Genomic DNA, 17,570 nt, shown 5'->3' with positions numbered 1-17,570 from the left:
GGCAACAAGGGAGGGGACATGAGCTGGTTCCCACCAGCACTGTCTCCAGGGTGGTGCCTGTCCCCCTGCTACTTTTATCAAAGGCAGCAGTGGGGGACAGGAGAGGCTGCTACAAAGCAGCCCTGGCCGCTGCAGACAGAAGCTGCTCCAGCAACACCCCTATTCATGGCGAACAGGGATGTCTGCCACGAATGGGGCTGTTAAACTTAGCGCGAGCTGGCACTAAGCAATCCTGGCTTGCTTGGACACTGTACCTCTGTATTTAGAATTTAATAAGAGCCTGGCAACTCTTACTACTTAAAATACAGAGCTGCAGTGCGGGTGGTTCCCGGAGCTACCCCCTCTGGGATTCTGCAGAGAGGTCCTATCGACTAATCGTATAGTCGATACAAATGGTACTGACTATACAATTAGCTTAGTAACTGCAATTTAACATCTTTATCCCTTACAGGAGATTTCAGGGGCAGTGGAGGATGAGAACCCTGTATTGCCTGGGAACAAAGATGAAGGGGAGGATCCCTGAATCTGTACAAAAGCTAGGCATTTGAATACAAGCAAGCCTGTACTTTTGGCAGATCTCTCTAGTTATGTGCAGCTGTTAACCTTATTTTTAGAGGACTGGTTTATTTTAAGCACACCAATGATCAAAGCAGAAGATGCTCAGGTTCTTGTCTAAAAATCAGACTACAGAATTAGATAATATAGAGAGTTCAATATCTTGTATGGATCCTTTGAGTATGTGGTAGGAACACTGATACTGAGGACAGAACCAGGCTTTAGAGATTTTTATTAAAGGAAGTTTTCAAAGCTTCAAACCCCAGAATCAGGAAGAAGTAATGCAGTTCTATGAGGACCTGTGGTAACATTCCTTATAGAAGCTATTTAGATTAGCATTCCCACACCCTTTCTTGGGGACCTAATGATAAGAGACAAAGGACCAGCCTCATCTCTAACATGCCAACAATGAGCTCAATGTTCCAAGCTCCTTAATGCTGAGATGGTGCAGGTAAGGGCTAGAAGTTGAGTAACTAAGATATACTTAAAAGCCAAGCTAACAGCTAAACGAAAGGAACTAACACTAAATGCTAAAAGAATATGAAGCTAAAAAAAGTAATTTCACATGGTGGTTTGCTCTTTTATAGTGTCTTGGCACTATCCTGAATATTCATGTCAGTGCCCCACCTTCTATGACCAAATCTCATTTCCTCAAACGCATACGTCTTAGGGTACACTTATTCTATAGAACATTAAAACACCCATACTGTGTCAGATCAATGGTCCATCTAGCCAGTATCCTATCTTCCAATGCCTGGTGCATCAAAGGGAAAGAACACAACAGATTATCATCAAGTCAAGTGATCCATTCCGTGTCACCCATTCCCAGCTTCTGGCTAACAGAGGCTAGGGACATTTTGAGCATGGTTTTGCATTCCTGTCCATTCTTATCTCGTTCTTGTTTGAACCTTGTTAAAGTCTTGACCTTCACAACATCTTCTAGCAAAGAGTTCCACAAGTTGACTATGCATTGTGTGAAGAAATTCTTTCAGTTTTTGTTGAGATCCCTTTGTAACTCTGCGGTCTGCTTTGGATTTAACTATCTTGAGTAGTTTTGTATCATCTGCAAATTTACCCTTTTTCCAAATAATGTATGACTGGTTTTCACACTTTTTGTATTGGTGACCTCTTTTACACAGAAAACTCCTGAGTGTGAACACCTTATAAATTAGAAATGGGATGTTAATTCAGTGGGGGGGCTCAGGGCTATCAGCCCCACAGAACTGACAGCTTGTGACCTCCATGTAATCACTTTGTGACCCTCTGAGGGGTCATATCTCCAGTGTGAGAGCCCCTGACTTACAAATAAGTTGAATAATACTAATTCATCACAGACTTTTGGTAGTCTGTATATGACTAGCATATCCTTACATATTAATGCATTTTAATTCATACATATTAAGTTCCATTATCTCATTCTTGAAACCATTACTTTTGGCTTTACCCGTTTCTTTTATGTTCTTATAAAAAGATTATCAATTTTAATGATACATAATCTCCATATATTAGCTATTGTATTGATCGTTTCAGTCCTGCATGCGGTGATTTAAAAAACTGTTTTAAATGGGCATCATATTACATTCCAATAGCTTTTCCATTTTTAAAAAATGAAACTTTATTACAAAACCAGAAATTTCTATGCATGTATATGTACCTACAATATTTTTTGTTTTTACTCTGTTGATTTTATATAGCAGTTTGTATCCCTTTTATAGTTAGGGATGCCTGACATTTTCTATTACAAGATCAAGTTTTTAACTGCTTATAATTTTGTCTATGCAACCTTAATTCAACCTCCTTGCATGTATGCATTCTGATAGTTTTTATATATGTGATCACACTTTTTCAAGGATTGTGAAGTGAAGAGAGTTGTTGCAGAAGGGTTGTTGTGCGTAGGACCCCTTCACGAGGGCAGAGTGTGGGCAGGACTGTGGCTTACTGTTCGAGCAGGCATCGCCTCCTTGGCCTATTATATCTGTCACCTATGGAAATTAGTAATTCTGATTCCAGACAGAAGTTTTAATAGTGTGCAGTAAACAAGTTCTGGGGCCATACATTGCACAAGATAAAACACTGTCCTGTCCATCCTGTGCTCTAAATGAGGCAGGGGTCCCATGGAGAAAATAGTATGTTAAACATGTAATTAAATACTGTATCATGATGAATGATCATGATGTATCATGCATTGGCAACCTTAATTCTGGCATTTTCTACTTTTGAGTGCTTGACCTTGCAACTTTTGCAATTCTTTTAATGTGACTTTTGGCATGTAATTATCTTTGCCATCCTGGGGGGAGGGTAGGACCAGAACAACCTTCTCAATCTGTTGCAGTCCCTGCCTCTTCCCACCCCTATTCCACCCCTTCCCTAAGCCCCCATCCCTACTTCACCCCATCCTGCCCCTTCTTGCAAGCCCCATCCCCTACATGACATGGCTTGGGTCATGCAGGGGCCTAGTGCTGTCAGCAGGGGTTGCCATGCCCCCTTCCCTACACTCACTCACAGCCATGGGAAGCAGAGCAACTCAGACCTAGCCCAATCTGCTCCAGCAGATGTGAAATTTAACTCTCTTTATTAAGGGTACATGAAATTTAAAGGAGCTAATTAACATTCAGCTGAAAGTGTTTTTCCATCTAGTCTTGATTAGGAAAGCAGAAGTCTGATTTAACTGACAGTTTAACAAAATTTTATTCTTTTAAAAAACTACTGCCCCAATTAAAATTCTTTATTGATACAAGAAAGATTGATGCTCCAACAGTAAGCCCATCAGGAACATATGATGTGTGCAGAAACTGAACATATGATATAGCTTTCTAACAGTCCTAATGTACAGTCTAATCCTCAATTTCTTGTCTGTTTCTGCAGCAGATGAAGTCTCATGCAAATTTAATTAATCCCTCATTTGGTATGTGACATATTGAAAAATGTTTCTCAGAAATGTGTACTGGTTCAAGTGTGACTCAATTATGAACCCCCTGTGGGCTGGCTTTTTTCTTTCCCTCTCCTAGAGCAGCCACAGATAATCTTACTGAAAAAACAGTAGCAAAAATGCTTCACTAAACCATCCCCAGGAGCCAGGGCTCGTATACTCCTAATATTGCCACTGTACACAGCAGGAGTTCAGAGGTTATTCTAAAATGCAGGGCTCTAGCGTAACAGCCACTTAAGAATACTACACAACCTGAGGTTAGCAATAGCTTGTTATAACTGTTTTGTCTAGCTCTTCACATGTTTGCCACAGCTAGCAAATGCACTGAGGATACAAACTTGTTAACGAAGCTTGCAATGAAAATTGATGTTAAAGACCTCTGATAAAACGTGAATTAAAACTGTCAAAATCCTGTACTCAGAGAATTCATATATTGTTCAGGTTTTTTTTTTCTGAGCAGAAAATACATTCTGCTGAAAATTGCTGCAGTTATGCCTTTTGCCTATATGGAGCTGCTGTGTACCAGGGCAGAGAGTATCTTATCCTGGATGGGAGCAGCCCCAGCTTCAGCTAGGGAAGAGAAGCAGCTACATTCCTCTCCCTGGAACCAGGTCAGGAAGCACAGGATATGTGGAAACAGACAGCATAGGGCATATAGGGCTGCTGGGGAGTCACAACTTAGAACAAGAACTGAATGGTAGAGAAGGTGCAGGGACACATGAGTGAAGCTCCCTAACTCCTCCTCCCCCACCAAAAAAACAAACAAACCCCGCTCCATACTTTTCCCAGCCATACCCAGTAACCCTCCAACTTCACATTCAGGCTCTTGTCCAGCAATTCTTCCTCTTTTCTCAATTCCTCCATTACCCGATTCCTCCTAGCCTTTGCACTGCTTCTGAGGATTCAGGAAATGAGTTTCTGTAGTTTAAATGAATTATTGCTCAAAGTTCTCTATTCATATGCCTGGCAAGGAATCCAGTTGTCTAAAATATATCCTGAATATTTTTTGTTGTCTGTATTGTTGGAAACATACTTGCTAGTAGGTCTTTTGAAATAAATTGCCAAAATAATTAAAATGTTTGTGATTATATTATGTTATGGTGAAGAATAAAATATCCAGAATTTTGCAAGATTATGTGCAGAATTTTTTGGCACAGAATTCCCTCAGGAGTAGCTAGTGTGTACGTACATATACACACACAACTAGCTTGGATGCTGTTATGGATTTTTGTTTTTAAGAAATAAAAAAAAAGTTTTTCCTGTCCTGTGAGAGAATGACATCATCAGGGTCTCTAGCCGTGAAAGACAGCAGTTAACTCTTCCATTTCCCTGATGAGACAATGAATTAGGAAGATTTTTTTGTTTCCTATTTTGTGAGATTATTAATAGAAAATCCCATTTATTTAATAGCAACACATGTGTTAAAATTAGGATTTTCTCACACAAAGTTCAAAAATAAATTGCACTGAAAGAGAAGGAAGCTTAAATGTAGATATTAGAATACATAATTACTAGAAACTGCTAAGCTATTATACCTTGTTGGAAGTATGGCTGTAGTTACTTAGTTCACTAGGCCCTAAAGCGATGTTGATAAAAAATGAGCATTCCTGACAGTGCTTGGCTGAAGATACATGATGCGTGATACAGGGCCTAAAGCATGTGCATTATAAACAAAACAAAAGATGTGGCCCTCAGGACTCTGATAAGGAGGAAGAACTTCCAGAATGGTAGGAAAAAAAACATTTGTACTTTCTTGAATACATTTGAATAAAGGACAAATACACAATGGTAATAGGATTTATCTCCTTAAAATGCCAGTTGAATGTATGTTCTTTCACAGTGCTAATCATGTTTCTTAACACAGTCACCTTTTTATCACAGAGGACTGAAGTCTTTAATTTTTATTTGTGCTAGTGGAACCATTAGTTCTTACCAAAAAGCAGCCTCAAAGTATTTTAAGAGCTCTTCAATGTACAATTTTGGAGGCCTTTGCTGAAGTACTAGTTTACCTTCTAAATACCCCCTCTCTAAGGCCTTATATCAAGTCAGTTCTTTCTCTAGTAATGAGGACTGGACAATGCTACCTCTAGAATTCATCAGCACTTTTTCTTTAAATGACCAAAATGAGCTGTTATAGATGCAACACACTGGTTTATCCAGTTGTCTCTACAAAACTCCCCCTAGCCCAAGATCTTACAATTACCAACAGTTTGCTGGGTAGGGTCACAAATATAAAGCTTTAAATGAACCAAGCATGCTATTAAAGTCTGGGCAAATTACTTCATTATCTGTTCACCTGTCACCAGCAGCAAGATACCTGATAAAGGCCTAACAGTGTTGTTCTACAATTTTCAGAATATCAAAAGAATTATTGATATAGTTTATCCAAGTGCATCAGAGATCCTGTTTTTCTCTGCCTATCACAGTGGAGTCAGAGGTAACTGGAACTTTATTAATTTCAACAAAAACAGACTCAAAGGCAGCTTCTTGCTCTTCTAACGTAGCCACATTAGTGGCTCCTCTAACAGATGTTGGGTTGGTAAAAGCAGGCTGCTGCTCTGTAATAATTCCCAGCTCTGCTGTTTTCCGACCTTTTCTTTTACCTAATATTTTGATGTAATTAGCTGGCACAAGTCCTGTTGTTTGACCATCACGACTAGCCAAAAGCCAGCCTCGTACTTTGGGTTGTTGTTCTGATAAGAAAACAAAGCCATAGTTACAAAGCAATTCAAAATGCAGTTATACCATTAAAGCACTTTCATATAATTTAAGATCTCAGCAGATATATCAGACATTATACAGCCATTTAATTCAAAGTTTAGTAGAAATATGGAGAATACTTGAAACCTAGAATTGGTGCTATTAAATCAACAATTGCTCACATGACAAGACAGATAAAAGTTCATGTAGTGTTTGAAGTTGGGACGTAAAATCCCACTTAAAAAGTTAGGCAATTAAACCTAATGTTTAACCGGTTAATCGTGATCCTGTGACGGGGCTGCGCCAGCCCAACCAGGCTGGCGCAGCCCTCTGCCTGCAGCATGGTGGACCTGGTAGCATTAAGAGTGGTCCTCCTGGCTGCGGCAGCTGCTCTAGCCTGGTTAGGGCAGCTGTGCCACAGGCTTTTCTGGCCGTGCCAAGCCCGCTGCACCATGCCACAGGCAGGGCCCAATGCAGAGTTGGCCAAGCCCTGGAACAGCCTGTCACCCATGGTGCTACCTGCAGGCTACTCTAGCCCATCTGGGTGTGCCATGCTGCAGGCTGCTCCAGCCAGGCTGGGCCAAGCCCACCATCTCTGGGTAAAGCTGTTCCAGTCAGATCAGGCTGGACCAAGCCAGCTGCACAGTAGCACAGAAAGCCTGGCCGGACCAGCTCCTCACTGGCTAATTGGTTACTCCTTTACATGCCTAGCGTGAAGTGCTATTATTTATAGAAAATAAATTACAGAAGTTTATATATTAATATATAAAAATAAAGCTATCACAGATAACTCAAATGATTAACTCAAAATGAATTAGTTTAATTAAAAATTAAGATTAATCAGTTGTAATTATACTATTAATAATAAAATGCCAATTGAAAATTTATTATACATATTTATGGATGTTTTTCTACATTTTAAATATAGATTTCAATTACAACTGAATATAGAGCGTACTGCTCACTTCATATTTTTATTACAAATATTTGCACTTCAAGGAAGATAAAATGAATAGTATTTTTCTGTTCACCTCATACAAGCACTGTAGTGCATTCTCTTTATCATGAAAACTTACAAATATAGATTTTTGTTATTAGAAAACTGCATTCAAAGATAAAACAGTGTAAAACTTTACAGCGTATATGTCCACTTAGTCCTACTTCTTATTCAGCCAATTGCTCAGACAAATGCTTGACTACATTTATGGGAGATAATGCTGCCTGCTTCTCATTTTCAGGTGACATCGTAAATAAGAAAAAGGTTCTGCATGGCACTGCAGTAACCTGCATCATGAAGTATTTACGTGCCAGATACGCTAAACATTCACATGCTCTTTCATACTCCATCATTACAGATAAGACCCCAGACAGGAGACATGGCTGGGAGGGGTACAGTTGCATGGTACAAGGTGCTGGCTTCCAGGAGTGGCAGCATCAAGCTCATCTCCTTGGCCCCAGTAGTTCCTGGAAGTAAAGCACCGTGGATCAGCAGATACTGATTTCTACCCACAGATAGACACGTATGTTCAAGTAGGACTCTACCCTGAGCCATCCCCCTGCTTCTGCACATCCCCAGCTAGCCTTCTTTCTGCACTCTGAGGCTATGTCTAGACTACATCCCTCTGTCGAAAGAGGGATGTAAATGATCCCGATCAAAAGTGCAAATGAAGCGCTTGACAAATGAAGCATAGGCATAGTTTACCTTTTATTTTTTGGCGGGGGGTAGGATGTGGCACAAGGGCTGATGAGGCTTGGTCTAGCTGCACACAGCACAGTCCAGGAAGGGAATGCCACTTCCACTCCCTGACTAACCTCAGCAGGCCAACCAGAGGGCATGCAACCAAAAAAATTAACTCAGAGGGGACTTAGTTCAGAAATAATGAAAAACACTCAGAGCATGTCTAGATTACATCCCTGTGTCGAAAGAGGGATGTAAATGAGCCCAACTGAAAATGTAAATGAAGTGCAGATTTAAATATCCTGCACTTCATTTGCATATTCGCGCCTGATCGCTGTTTCGAAAAAGGGTACAGGCAGTCCCCGGGTTAACTGTAGGTTTGTTCTTAAGTTGAATCTGTATGTAAGTCGGAAGTGGCGTCCAGATTCAGCCGCTGCTGAAACTGATTAGTTTCAACAGCGGCTGAATCTGGACGCCACTTCCGACTTACATACAGATTCAACTTAAGAACCCCAGGCATCCCCAAGTCAGCTGCTGCTGAAACTGATCAGCGGCTGATTCCAGGAAGCCCGGGGCAGGGGCTTCCTGTAGTCAGCCGCTGGTCAGTTTCAGCAGCGGCTGACTTGGGGACGCCTGGGGCAGAGCAGCTGGGGTGCTGCTGGGTTGGTGCTGGGGTGCTGCAGACCAGGGAGACGCTGAGCAAAGCTGCGGAGGACCCGGGCGGGACCGCGGCGCTCATCTGTCTCCCCTTCCCCCCCCCCCCCAGCAGACCAGGGAGACGCAGAGCAGCTTTTCTCGCCCCAGAGGATGCGGGCGGCGGGACCGGGCGTCCTGCCGCTCCCGTCGTCCGGGGCTAGAAAATCCCCGTTCGTAACTGCGGATCCGACATAAGTCGGATCCACGTAACTCGGGGACTGCCTGTATTTCAAAATTGAAACTGCAGTCTAGACGCAGTTATTTCGAAGGGAAAAAAAAAACCCTCTTTCGAAAGAACCCGTACTCCTGAAAAAATGAGAAGTATGGGTTCTTTCAAGAAAGGGTTTCCCCCCCGAAATAACCGCGTCTAGATTGCGAGTTAGGAAGTGGAAATGGCATGCCCTTCCTGGACTGTGCTGTGTGCAGCTGGACCAAGCCTCGCCAGCCCTTGCTCCACACCCTACCCCCTGCCAAAAATAAAAGCTCAACTATGCCTATGCCCCAACGGACCCTCCCCTAGCCTGGAGACCGGAGTCCTTCCAATGCCTCCTTGGCCCTGGAGTTTTTATAACATGTCGAGGGAGAACTGAGAAAGGAAAAGGCTAAGGACCCCTTCTCTAGAGCTTCCACACAATCACTGTCTGTTGAGACAGGCCAACTAAAATACATCTCCTTTGATCTCAAGAGCCTGTTTTTATGAATCTAAGCACTAAAAAGGTAATTAGAAAATAAGTCTACCATAAATCATAATCTTACCTTTGGGTGCTAATTTTAGCATATCACCAGCATGAAAAGAAATTTCTTCTTCTGAAACAGCAGAGAAGTCATATTCTGCTCTTCCCACTACATGATCATCCTCTCCATTTGCCCAGTTATTAGCCACTGTTTCACAGAAAAGTTAAAAAGCAGCAAAATCATCTGGATCTTTAAAGTGAAACTCAAACTAAATTTTTCCACAATTATACTAAGTATACAGGACTCTGTAACATTTATGAAACACTTTATATAATAAAAGTGTTGTACAAACATTTATTATAGTAACAGGCACATAGGGCACTATGCAATTACCAGTCTTTTTAGGTGCTTCAAGCAAGGCTTCAGAATCCATATTTAGGCCTCTGCATATAAGTGTCCTGGTTTGCAGAAGTTTCTATTTCAAATCAACACACTGATAGACTGAATAAAGCAAGCAAGCAAGCAAACTCCCAAGTTTTTTCCTCAATAATGAATGTTATTAGTAAAAGGCTATACTGCAATACCTAGTTGAATCTTGTTGCTACATAAGTGTCTGTATAAGAATCCTAATTCAGCAGCTGTATGCATGTGAAGCAGACCCAGAACTCAGCTGTAAAATCTTCCCTTCTCTAGAAGTAGGACCTCTTTGAAAGAGAACTGAATGGATCCATTAACGTGGGATCAAAGAACAGGCTATTTTAATACCTTAATCACAATCACCATATTTAATTCAGCATGTTTAGAGTATAATTTACTAATATAATTATGGCAAGAATATTCCGTAAACTATACACCCTTCACTTTGTTGATCTCCTTTACCTGTTTCTTCATCACTGTACGTGGAGAGCAGCTTCCAGATGAGATAGGGGCCCCCAAGAATAACAGCAAAGAACAAGAAAATGGGCCAGGATTTTGCTGAGTTAGCTGCCCGGTCCTCAGAGCCAATGCGAACCACAGTTCCTTCACTTTCAGCCCACAAATCCTCATTCTCAGAGCTCTTCCGCAGACCCAGCAGCCGCTGCAGTCGTTTGTAGAGGTATCTTATAGTTCTGACTAATGCAAAAGCTGAAAACACCTTTGTGAAGTGTATTTTGAGTCGGGAGAAATGATTGGCTACATCCAATACAGCCCGGAAACTGTTATAGACAGCTGAAAAGGTAGCATCCATCATCATACTGACTGAGGCAAATGCATGCACAATACTTTCAATGGACTGAAATGCACCTCTGCTGCTCTCTTCGGCCTGCTGAACAAACCTGCTGGGCGGCAGATCATCTGTACGAAACCGATTATAACCCAAACCGCCATATCCGTAACTATAAGGGCTGTAGCTTCCATAAAAGGAGTTTCCATACGAGCTGTAGCCTGGAGAAAAGGAACTGCTGTACGCAGGTCTGAAAGTGCTCAGGTTACTGTTCCCTGCCTGCTGTGATGGTCTTGGCAAAACAGGCGGAGGTACTCGTGTGAGTGTGGGTTGTCCAGGCCTGGTCAGCAAGCTGGCACCCAAATCAGCAGCTCTAAGTAAATCCAGAGGATCAAAATCAGGACCATAGTCATGTTAATATTCACATTGCCCCAACGATCTGCATGCACTGTGTGTAGGGGAGGGGGCAAAGTCCACGTGACCGAGTCGAGGGAGGGGGGCATGGCGGGGTCCCTCCCACAGGAAGTCTCTCTCTCCCCCTCTGTGGGAAGGGGGGCAGGACCTGGCTGGGGGAAGATCCTGGGAGAGTCTCCCCCCCCCACCCCCGGAGTTGCCATTTTGGGTTGGCTGTACCCCCGGTAACGTTTCACTAACGACCGCTCTGCAGGCTCCAGGCCGCTCCTGGCAGGCGGGAGAGGGGCGGGGCCGCACTCACTGGAAGGCCGAGGCCGCGGTGCCCGCGAGGCGCCGGTTCTCCCAGGGCTTGGGGGGCGGCGGCTGAGACGCCATCTCCTGCGCTGCAGCTCCGCGGCGCCCGCCCGGCCGAGCCACCCAGGCCAGTCCCGCCCCTTCCCTCCCCACCTGACCGCGGCCTTGCCAGGCCTGACAGCGGGAGGGCCGAGCGGCACAGCCGCCGGAAGGGGCGGTGACTACGGGCCCGGCCGCGCGTGCGGATCGATGTCTCTGGCTGCCGCTGCTCAGGCCTCCCCAGCTTTGCTTTGCTGCCTTCTGTCCGATTCCCAGAGCGTTTCCGCCCCCCTTGCTGAGGGTCGCCGGCAGGCTCGTCACTGGCGGCAGCGGAAGGGCACGTGATGCGAAAGACGCGGCGGCCACTTCCGCGAAACCCCGGGCAGAGCGACGGCTCCGGAACGTTCCTCCTGGGACGCCTGTTGCCGGGGGGAGGGTAATGCGCGCGCACGCTGCGTCCAGTGTGCAGACAGTGAATGGTTCCCGCTCCTTGCGCCGGGCGGAGCAGGTAGGAGACGCGCCGGGGACAGAGCAGCTTGCGGGTCCGTGCGGGAGTGTAGCGCCCGAGGCAGGTGTTCAGCCCTGTGGCGGCGCGTGGATTTGCGGCCTGGCGGGGCCGAATCAGCTCTTCTGGGGCCGTCGGGCTGTCAGGTTGGGGGCGGGGCAAAATGAGCGTGTCCGAAAGCGGGAGAGGGCTCTGGGGTGAGCCCGGCGGTTGGGTGTGCGAGAGACTCAGGGCAGGAGGTGCGGGGTCCTGGGTTTGGGTGGGAGGTTGTGCGGGAAGGAGCTCGGGGCTGAGGCAGAGAAATGCGGTGGGGGAGTGGGGTGCTTTATTTTTGGTAGCCCAGACTCTGGGGAGGGGAGGAGAGAGGGCAGGAGACAGTTGTATGTTGCCCTACTCTGGCCTGCAGACACTGTCCTCCATAGCTTCCATTTGCCATGATTTATCTACAATAGGAGCTTCAGGGAGGGGAGCTTCTGGTGCTTTGCAGCTCCATCCCGGTGGTAGTGGAGGAGGAACTGGAGTGCACAGAGCTGCCTTTCCCCCTCAGTCTTTCAGGGCTAAAACATAAGGGCTTTAGTGGCTGCAACCTAGAGCCCCAGGTGGAAGGGGTCTTGCAAAAAACCCTGTGCGTTGGCATCCTGAAGATCTTTTGGGGGGGGCCCCCTTAGCCCGGGGCCCTAAGCTGCAGCTCCTAAAGCCCCTTTCTTAATGTAACCCTGCCTAAAGGCGTGGCCATCAGTGTCCACCCATGTTGCTCTAGCTGGTTTTGTATCAGGCTGGGCAGGGTTATCTTCTTTTAAATGTACTGGGATGCTTGTGATCATCCTATTGCTCAACCTGTATATAGTTGCATAGGCACTTTAATGTTTAATTGTGATAGGGATTCCCCTTAATATATTTGAACATATGATCTTTGTATGAATGAACTTAATAGCATTCTATCCAATATGCACTCAGATTTCCACATATGGTTAAGGTGGGTGCCATTATACATTCATCGGCTTTAAAGTCAAAAGGTCTAGGGAGAATTTTGTGTCACAGTGCATTTGCAGCTCTCCCCCTCTGCCTGACTATTTGATTTCCCTGCAGAATTATAGATTCTGATGGGGAAGCAAAGAGAAGATGAGAGAAGGGTCATATGCCCCTGCTGAAGCCTGTCAGTTCTGGAGCAACTAGGAAATGCGTAAATCATTGGTGGGAACATGCATGCGAGACACTCTCTTGCTGACTATCCCAGTGCATGCAGGAGGTGTGTGCTTCTTACTCCCATTGTTGCACCCACCCGATGTTAACATTGAGTTACACGTGACCGTGCTGTTCGTAAGCGCTGATTGCGTTCGTAACTCGGGGTTTGCCATTTGCAACAGTTTTGGTCGTAAGTCGACCGTTCACAACTCGGGGACCGTCTGTAACTTTATGAATTCGTATTGGTTAGTCGACTATTCTGTAGTCTCTGGGGCAGGAGCTGGCAGCCAGTGTACTCCAGCCTCACTCCCGAGGAGCCCCTGGCCACTCCGTGCTGCTGCCTGTGATAGAGGCAGCAGTACGGGGTAGCAGAAGCCACTGTCTGGGGTGGGTCTGAGCTCCTACACCCAGGGTGATAACATATAAGCTTTTGCTTATTGGTTAATTGACTACAGTATTATATCCCTGCCCTGCAGAGGTATAGAGCTGAGACAAACAGCTGTGAAGAGCCTTGGCCTTGAAGTGGGGCACCTGTGTCTCCTCAGTTTTGCACCAGAGGTCTATTAGCCATGCATGACCCAACCCCATGAATCCTCTGTAGTAATGTAGGACTTATCTTCGCTACCATACTAAATCAGTGCCGCTGCAGTGCATCTGGTGAAGATGCATTATGTTGATGAGAGAGCACTCTCTGATCCACCTAATTACTCCACTGTAAAAGAAGAAGTTATGTGGGAGATTGTCTCCTGTAGGAACTGCTTTAAATGCATTTAAGTTATGTTCCTCAGGGATGGTTTTTTCCACACTGCTTAGCAACTGAGCTTATATCGACTTAAGCAGTAGCATAGATAAGTCATTAGAGTTGTCCGCATCCCATATTGGGGGGAGGGATAGCTCAGCAGTTTGAGCATTGGTCTGCTAAACCTAGGGTTGTAAGTTCAATCCTTGCAGAGGCCATTTAGAGATTTGGGGCAAATATTTGTCAGGGATGGTACTTGATCCTACTGTGAAGGCAGGGGACTGGACTCAATCACCTTTCAAGGTCCCTTCCAGTTCTACAAGATAGGCAATCTCCATTAATTTTATCCAGCAATTGGGGATATTTGGTAATAAGGCACAGATGGGTCACCTGCCAGTGTAGGCAGTCTCATCACATGGACTCCTGTGTAAATTTACCAGTCTGTCTAAAAGTCGGTTGTTTTTCATCCCCACTGTAATCTTGGGAGAACTTTACTCCTCTGATAGATTTCAAATCTACATTTGTTGTTGGTCAGTTAGTATTGATTTGTCTCAGTGCCAGCACTGACCAGTAACTTAAATAATTCCTCTTTTTCCCTTGTATATATCCCTCTGATGTATTTATAGAGAGCAATCATATCTCCCCTCAGCCTTTGTCTTGTTAGGCTAAGTAAGTGAGGCTCCTTGAGTCTCCTCTTGTAAGGTAGGTTTTACAGTCCTCTGATTTAGTGACACAAATGCTTAACTAGTAAGCCTCACCCTTAATGGGCTTATAGTTTTTGGATGTATTTTTTTCTTAAAAATAGTAACTATATTAGAAATTCTCCAATCATAGGATATGATCCCCGAGTTTATGGATTCGTTAAAAATCCTTGTCATGGGGTATGCAATTTCATATGCCAGTTTCTGTAATAGTCCTGAATGGGGATTATCTGGGCCCCTGGTTTGGTCTCATTAAGATGTTTAAGTTTATTCAGACTTCTACCCTGGATGTGATTATTTTTACTTCCATTACCTCATTTTCATCAATTACACTGACAGTACCCTTAAGCTCCTTGTTTTCTTTATTAAAAACGGAGGCAAAAAGTATTCTATTCAGTCAGCAATACTCAGGCCTTAGTGATTCAAGAGCCAAATTAGCAACCAACATTACTCAAAAGAGACATAGTAGTGTGAATTCATTGTTTAATTTGCTATAGTATTTCATTGTTTTCATTTGCTATAGTTGATATCGAAAGTTTTCTCATAGCAAATAAGTTAGTAATTGGTTAATAACATAGTAAAAGCATCTTGATTATTTAATAGCTTAGATTAGTTAATAGTTAAATCACACAGTGTGTAAATATCTTGCTGAAAAGAACAATGGGAGATGTCCCTTGTGAGCTGCAGTCTCAGTTTTGCTGGTTTAAGTGTAGGGCTATGCCTAGACTATCTAATCTCCACCCCATCCTCAGTGCTTAACTGTCCCACTTCTTATTTCCTTGTTTTCTTTTTCTTTGTATAGCTATAGAACCTTTTATTTTGGGTTTTAATTTCCTTTTCTTGTTTTTTCTATACACTGACCTCCAAGAGTTAGGATAGATCAACAAGGAAAGCTATCTTCCATTCCTTGTAGGCTTTCTGCTTTCTCTTGATAATCTGTTTGACATGTTAGCTCATCCAGTGTGGTCTGCAAGCCATCCTTTGCTTGGGATGGTGGCTTCAGGTACTTTAAGTAAAAAGTTGCAGAAACTAACTCCAACCCTCCTCCACCTTTACATCCTCGAGTTCTTCAGTTCAGTCTTCTTTTCCACCTAATTCCCTTAATTTTTTAAAGTTTGTCCTTTTGCAGTCAAGGACCCTAGTTGCAGATCTAGTTTTGTATATCCTTCAATTTAATTTAAACTGAATTAGCTCATGATTGTTTGAACTAAGACTGTCCTCTACACTGAGTTCTTCCATGAAGTCCTCACTACTTACCTATATTTTATCTAAAATGGCATCTCTTCTTGTTTTGGTGACTGGTGAAGAAATCTATCAGTTCTCACATCCAGGAGTATCTGGGTCCTGCCATTAATAGTAACACTTGTCCTCCAATCTATGCTTGAGAAATCAAAGACTCCCATAATCACACAATTTGCAGGAGTGTTTCATTAAAGATGCCTCTATTCATATCTAAATTGGATTCCAGGGTCTGTAGCTTATCCCAAGCACAATCACAATAGGGCCTCTTCTAGCTTTCTTCCCCAAAGTGATTTTGGGGAAACAGACTCTAGGGCTGTGTCTACATTGGCACCCCTTTCCGGAAAAGGGATGCTAATGAGACCAGTCGGAATTGCAAATGCCGCGGGGGATTTAAATATCCCCCACGGCATTTGCAATTCCGACTGGTCTCTTAGCATCCCTTTTCCAGAAAGGGGTGCCTATGTAGACACAGCCTAGGTGTCATTGTTGGAGTGGTTGCTGTGTCAGTACTAGATGGATTTCTTTTCCTAAGTAACTATCCTTGGGATTTCTGCTGCCCTGTCTACTGCAACTTCATTCCCACCCACCCTGTATTTCAGCTGTTACAGCAAGAACAGTAAACCTATGAATTGTTGGATTAAGGAAGAAACTGTCAACTGTGTGTGGATTTCTGTGAGCACTGTGAATTAGTGATTTGGAAAGAGGTCTATTTAATCATTAAAATTTATTCATGTGCTTCTGTCACAGCTCTCTCACACATCTATGCGTATGTTTGAAAAAATCTTCTTGCGTTGTGAATTAAATGTAAAACTGCTCTTTGGAATTTTGTGGGGGGAGTTTCATTTTATTGATTTCCTCCTCATTTCTTCTTGTTTTATTATATCCTGAGACCAGTGTTACTTTGAGTTGTGAGAAGTTTCATGAAATAGAATTAGATTAATAAGTTAGGTACTAAAAACTTTTACACACAAAAAAAGACCATGGTGAGACTTGAAATTTGTAGTTTCATTTCAGACTATACACTCTTTGCTTTAGGTACTATCTTTCCTGATGGCTCGCTGCACAGCGCAGGTAAAAGTGGGGATCTGCCACAAAAATAAAAGCATCATCATACCTATCTGTCCCCAACCCTCATCTGTTAAGCCCTTTCAGCTCTCTGTCAATTCTGTCTCTGGACCTGTTCTGCCTCCCAGTTTTGCCAGGCCTTGCATACATTTTGTGCCCCCAGCATCTGCTATGCCTGCAGTTCCTGGTGTTCTTCACCCTGTTCTCCTGGTCTGAGAGGAGCTGCATCAGGGAGGACCCTGCTTCTCAGGCCCGTTATTGCAGCGGGGGAAGGAGCAGATGATGGTATCCTGTTGCTCACAGGAGCGGAAAAGCAAGCAGAGCTACTCTGATTTGCTGGGCTTTCTTACTGGAAGGTGGAGTGTTCTGCTGGTTTCCTCAAGCTGCTCTAATTGGCTTCTCTGTCTCCAGATGTGGGAAAAGCAGCCAATCCTAGGGGGTTTCCCCCTGGTAGGGAATCCTTCAGCAACTGAGCAAGAATTATAGAAAATTTCTGTTTTGGGTCTGTGATACCTTTCAGACAGGCACACTTGAAACACTGTTTATACAGCACCTAACATGTTGGAACCCTGACTATTATTGGGATATAAAGGTGCCAATGAAAACACATATTTACAATGTTGAAAGTTGATTGGGAAACTTAGTACAATGATTTTGGGGAAGCTGGAAAGATGAGTGCATTTTTAAAGAGGAGTGATGAAATGCTTTTTCTTCCTTAGTGCCTCTTTTCTTTCCCAGGGCAGTGGTGGGGGAGTGGAGGCCTACTGTTGATAATGGATGGACAGACTCAGTCTGGCTGTGTTCTTCTTCCTTACTTTACTTGCATCCATAGTGGGTGGAGGTCACCCAGGCAGCTCAAAAAAGTGGCTGAGCTGGAGACAGATACCATCCACAAGTGCTCTCATACTTATGATCCCCTAGCAGCATTTGTTTCTGGGCTCGCATCTGG

General features: G+C 43.9%; 2 protein-coding genes across 5 annotated transcripts in view; one reads left to right on the top strand and one right to left on the bottom strand.

Moving 5' to 3' along the window:
* Positions 1–3,219: 3,219 nt before the first annotated feature.
* On the bottom strand, positions 3,220–11,386 carry PEX13 (peroxisomal biogenesis factor 13). Its single transcript, XM_075925538.2, has 4 exons — positions 11,153–11,386; positions 10,113–10,810; positions 9,315–9,440; positions 3,220–6,177 (listed from the first exon to the last, which is right to left on the bottom strand). The coding sequence occupies exons 1-4, from the start codon at positions 11,224–11,226 to the stop codon at positions 5,879–5,881; spliced, it is 1,197 nt and encodes a 398-aa protein (XP_075781653.1). The 5' UTR covers positions 11,227–11,386; the 3' UTR covers positions 3,220–5,878.
* PUS10 (pseudouridine synthase 10) overlaps positions 10,992–17,570 on the top strand; it is a 67,024-nt gene continuing 60,445 nt past the window's right edge. The window contains exon 1 of one of the 4 annotated variants that reach the window (XM_006122158.5): positions 10,992–11,075. Coding sequence is in view for 1 of the 4 variants with exons in the window: in XM_075925535.2 (XP_075781650.1) it covers positions 12,869–12,938 (70 nt within the window). In the remaining 3 variants the exon portion in view is untranslated. Of the gene's footprint in view, positions 11,076–11,498; positions 11,693–11,728; positions 11,836–12,578; positions 12,939–17,570 lie in introns of those variants that run through there. The other 3 variants (XM_006122157.4, XM_089777523.1, XM_075925535.2) reach the window with 3 other exon arrangements.

This window comes from Pelodiscus sinensis, chromosome 3 (genome assembly GCF_052426305.1).
Source record: "Pelodiscus sinensis isolate ZL-2025 chromosome 3, ASM5242630v1, whole genome shotgun sequence".
NCBI lineage: Eukaryota > Metazoa > Chordata > Testudines > Trionychidae > Pelodiscus > Pelodiscus sinensis.
This window is presented reverse-complemented; position numbering and strand designations above follow the sequence as displayed.

Bases quoted from the DNA above. Each gene is read 5' to 3' on its own strand.
- PEX13 (XM_075925538.2), bottom strand. From the start codon at position 11,226: ATGGCGTCTCAGCCGCCGCCCCCCAAGCCCTGGGAGAACCGGCGCCTC. The intron at 9,441-10,112 runs GTAAAGGAGATC...TCTGTGAAACAG, and splicing joins GTACAGTGATGAAGAAACAG to TGGCTAATAACTGGGCAAAT. The intron at 6,178-9,314 runs GTAAGATTATGA...TTTTCTTATCAG, and splicing joins GCTAAAATTAGCACCCAAAG to AACAACAACCCAAAGTACGA.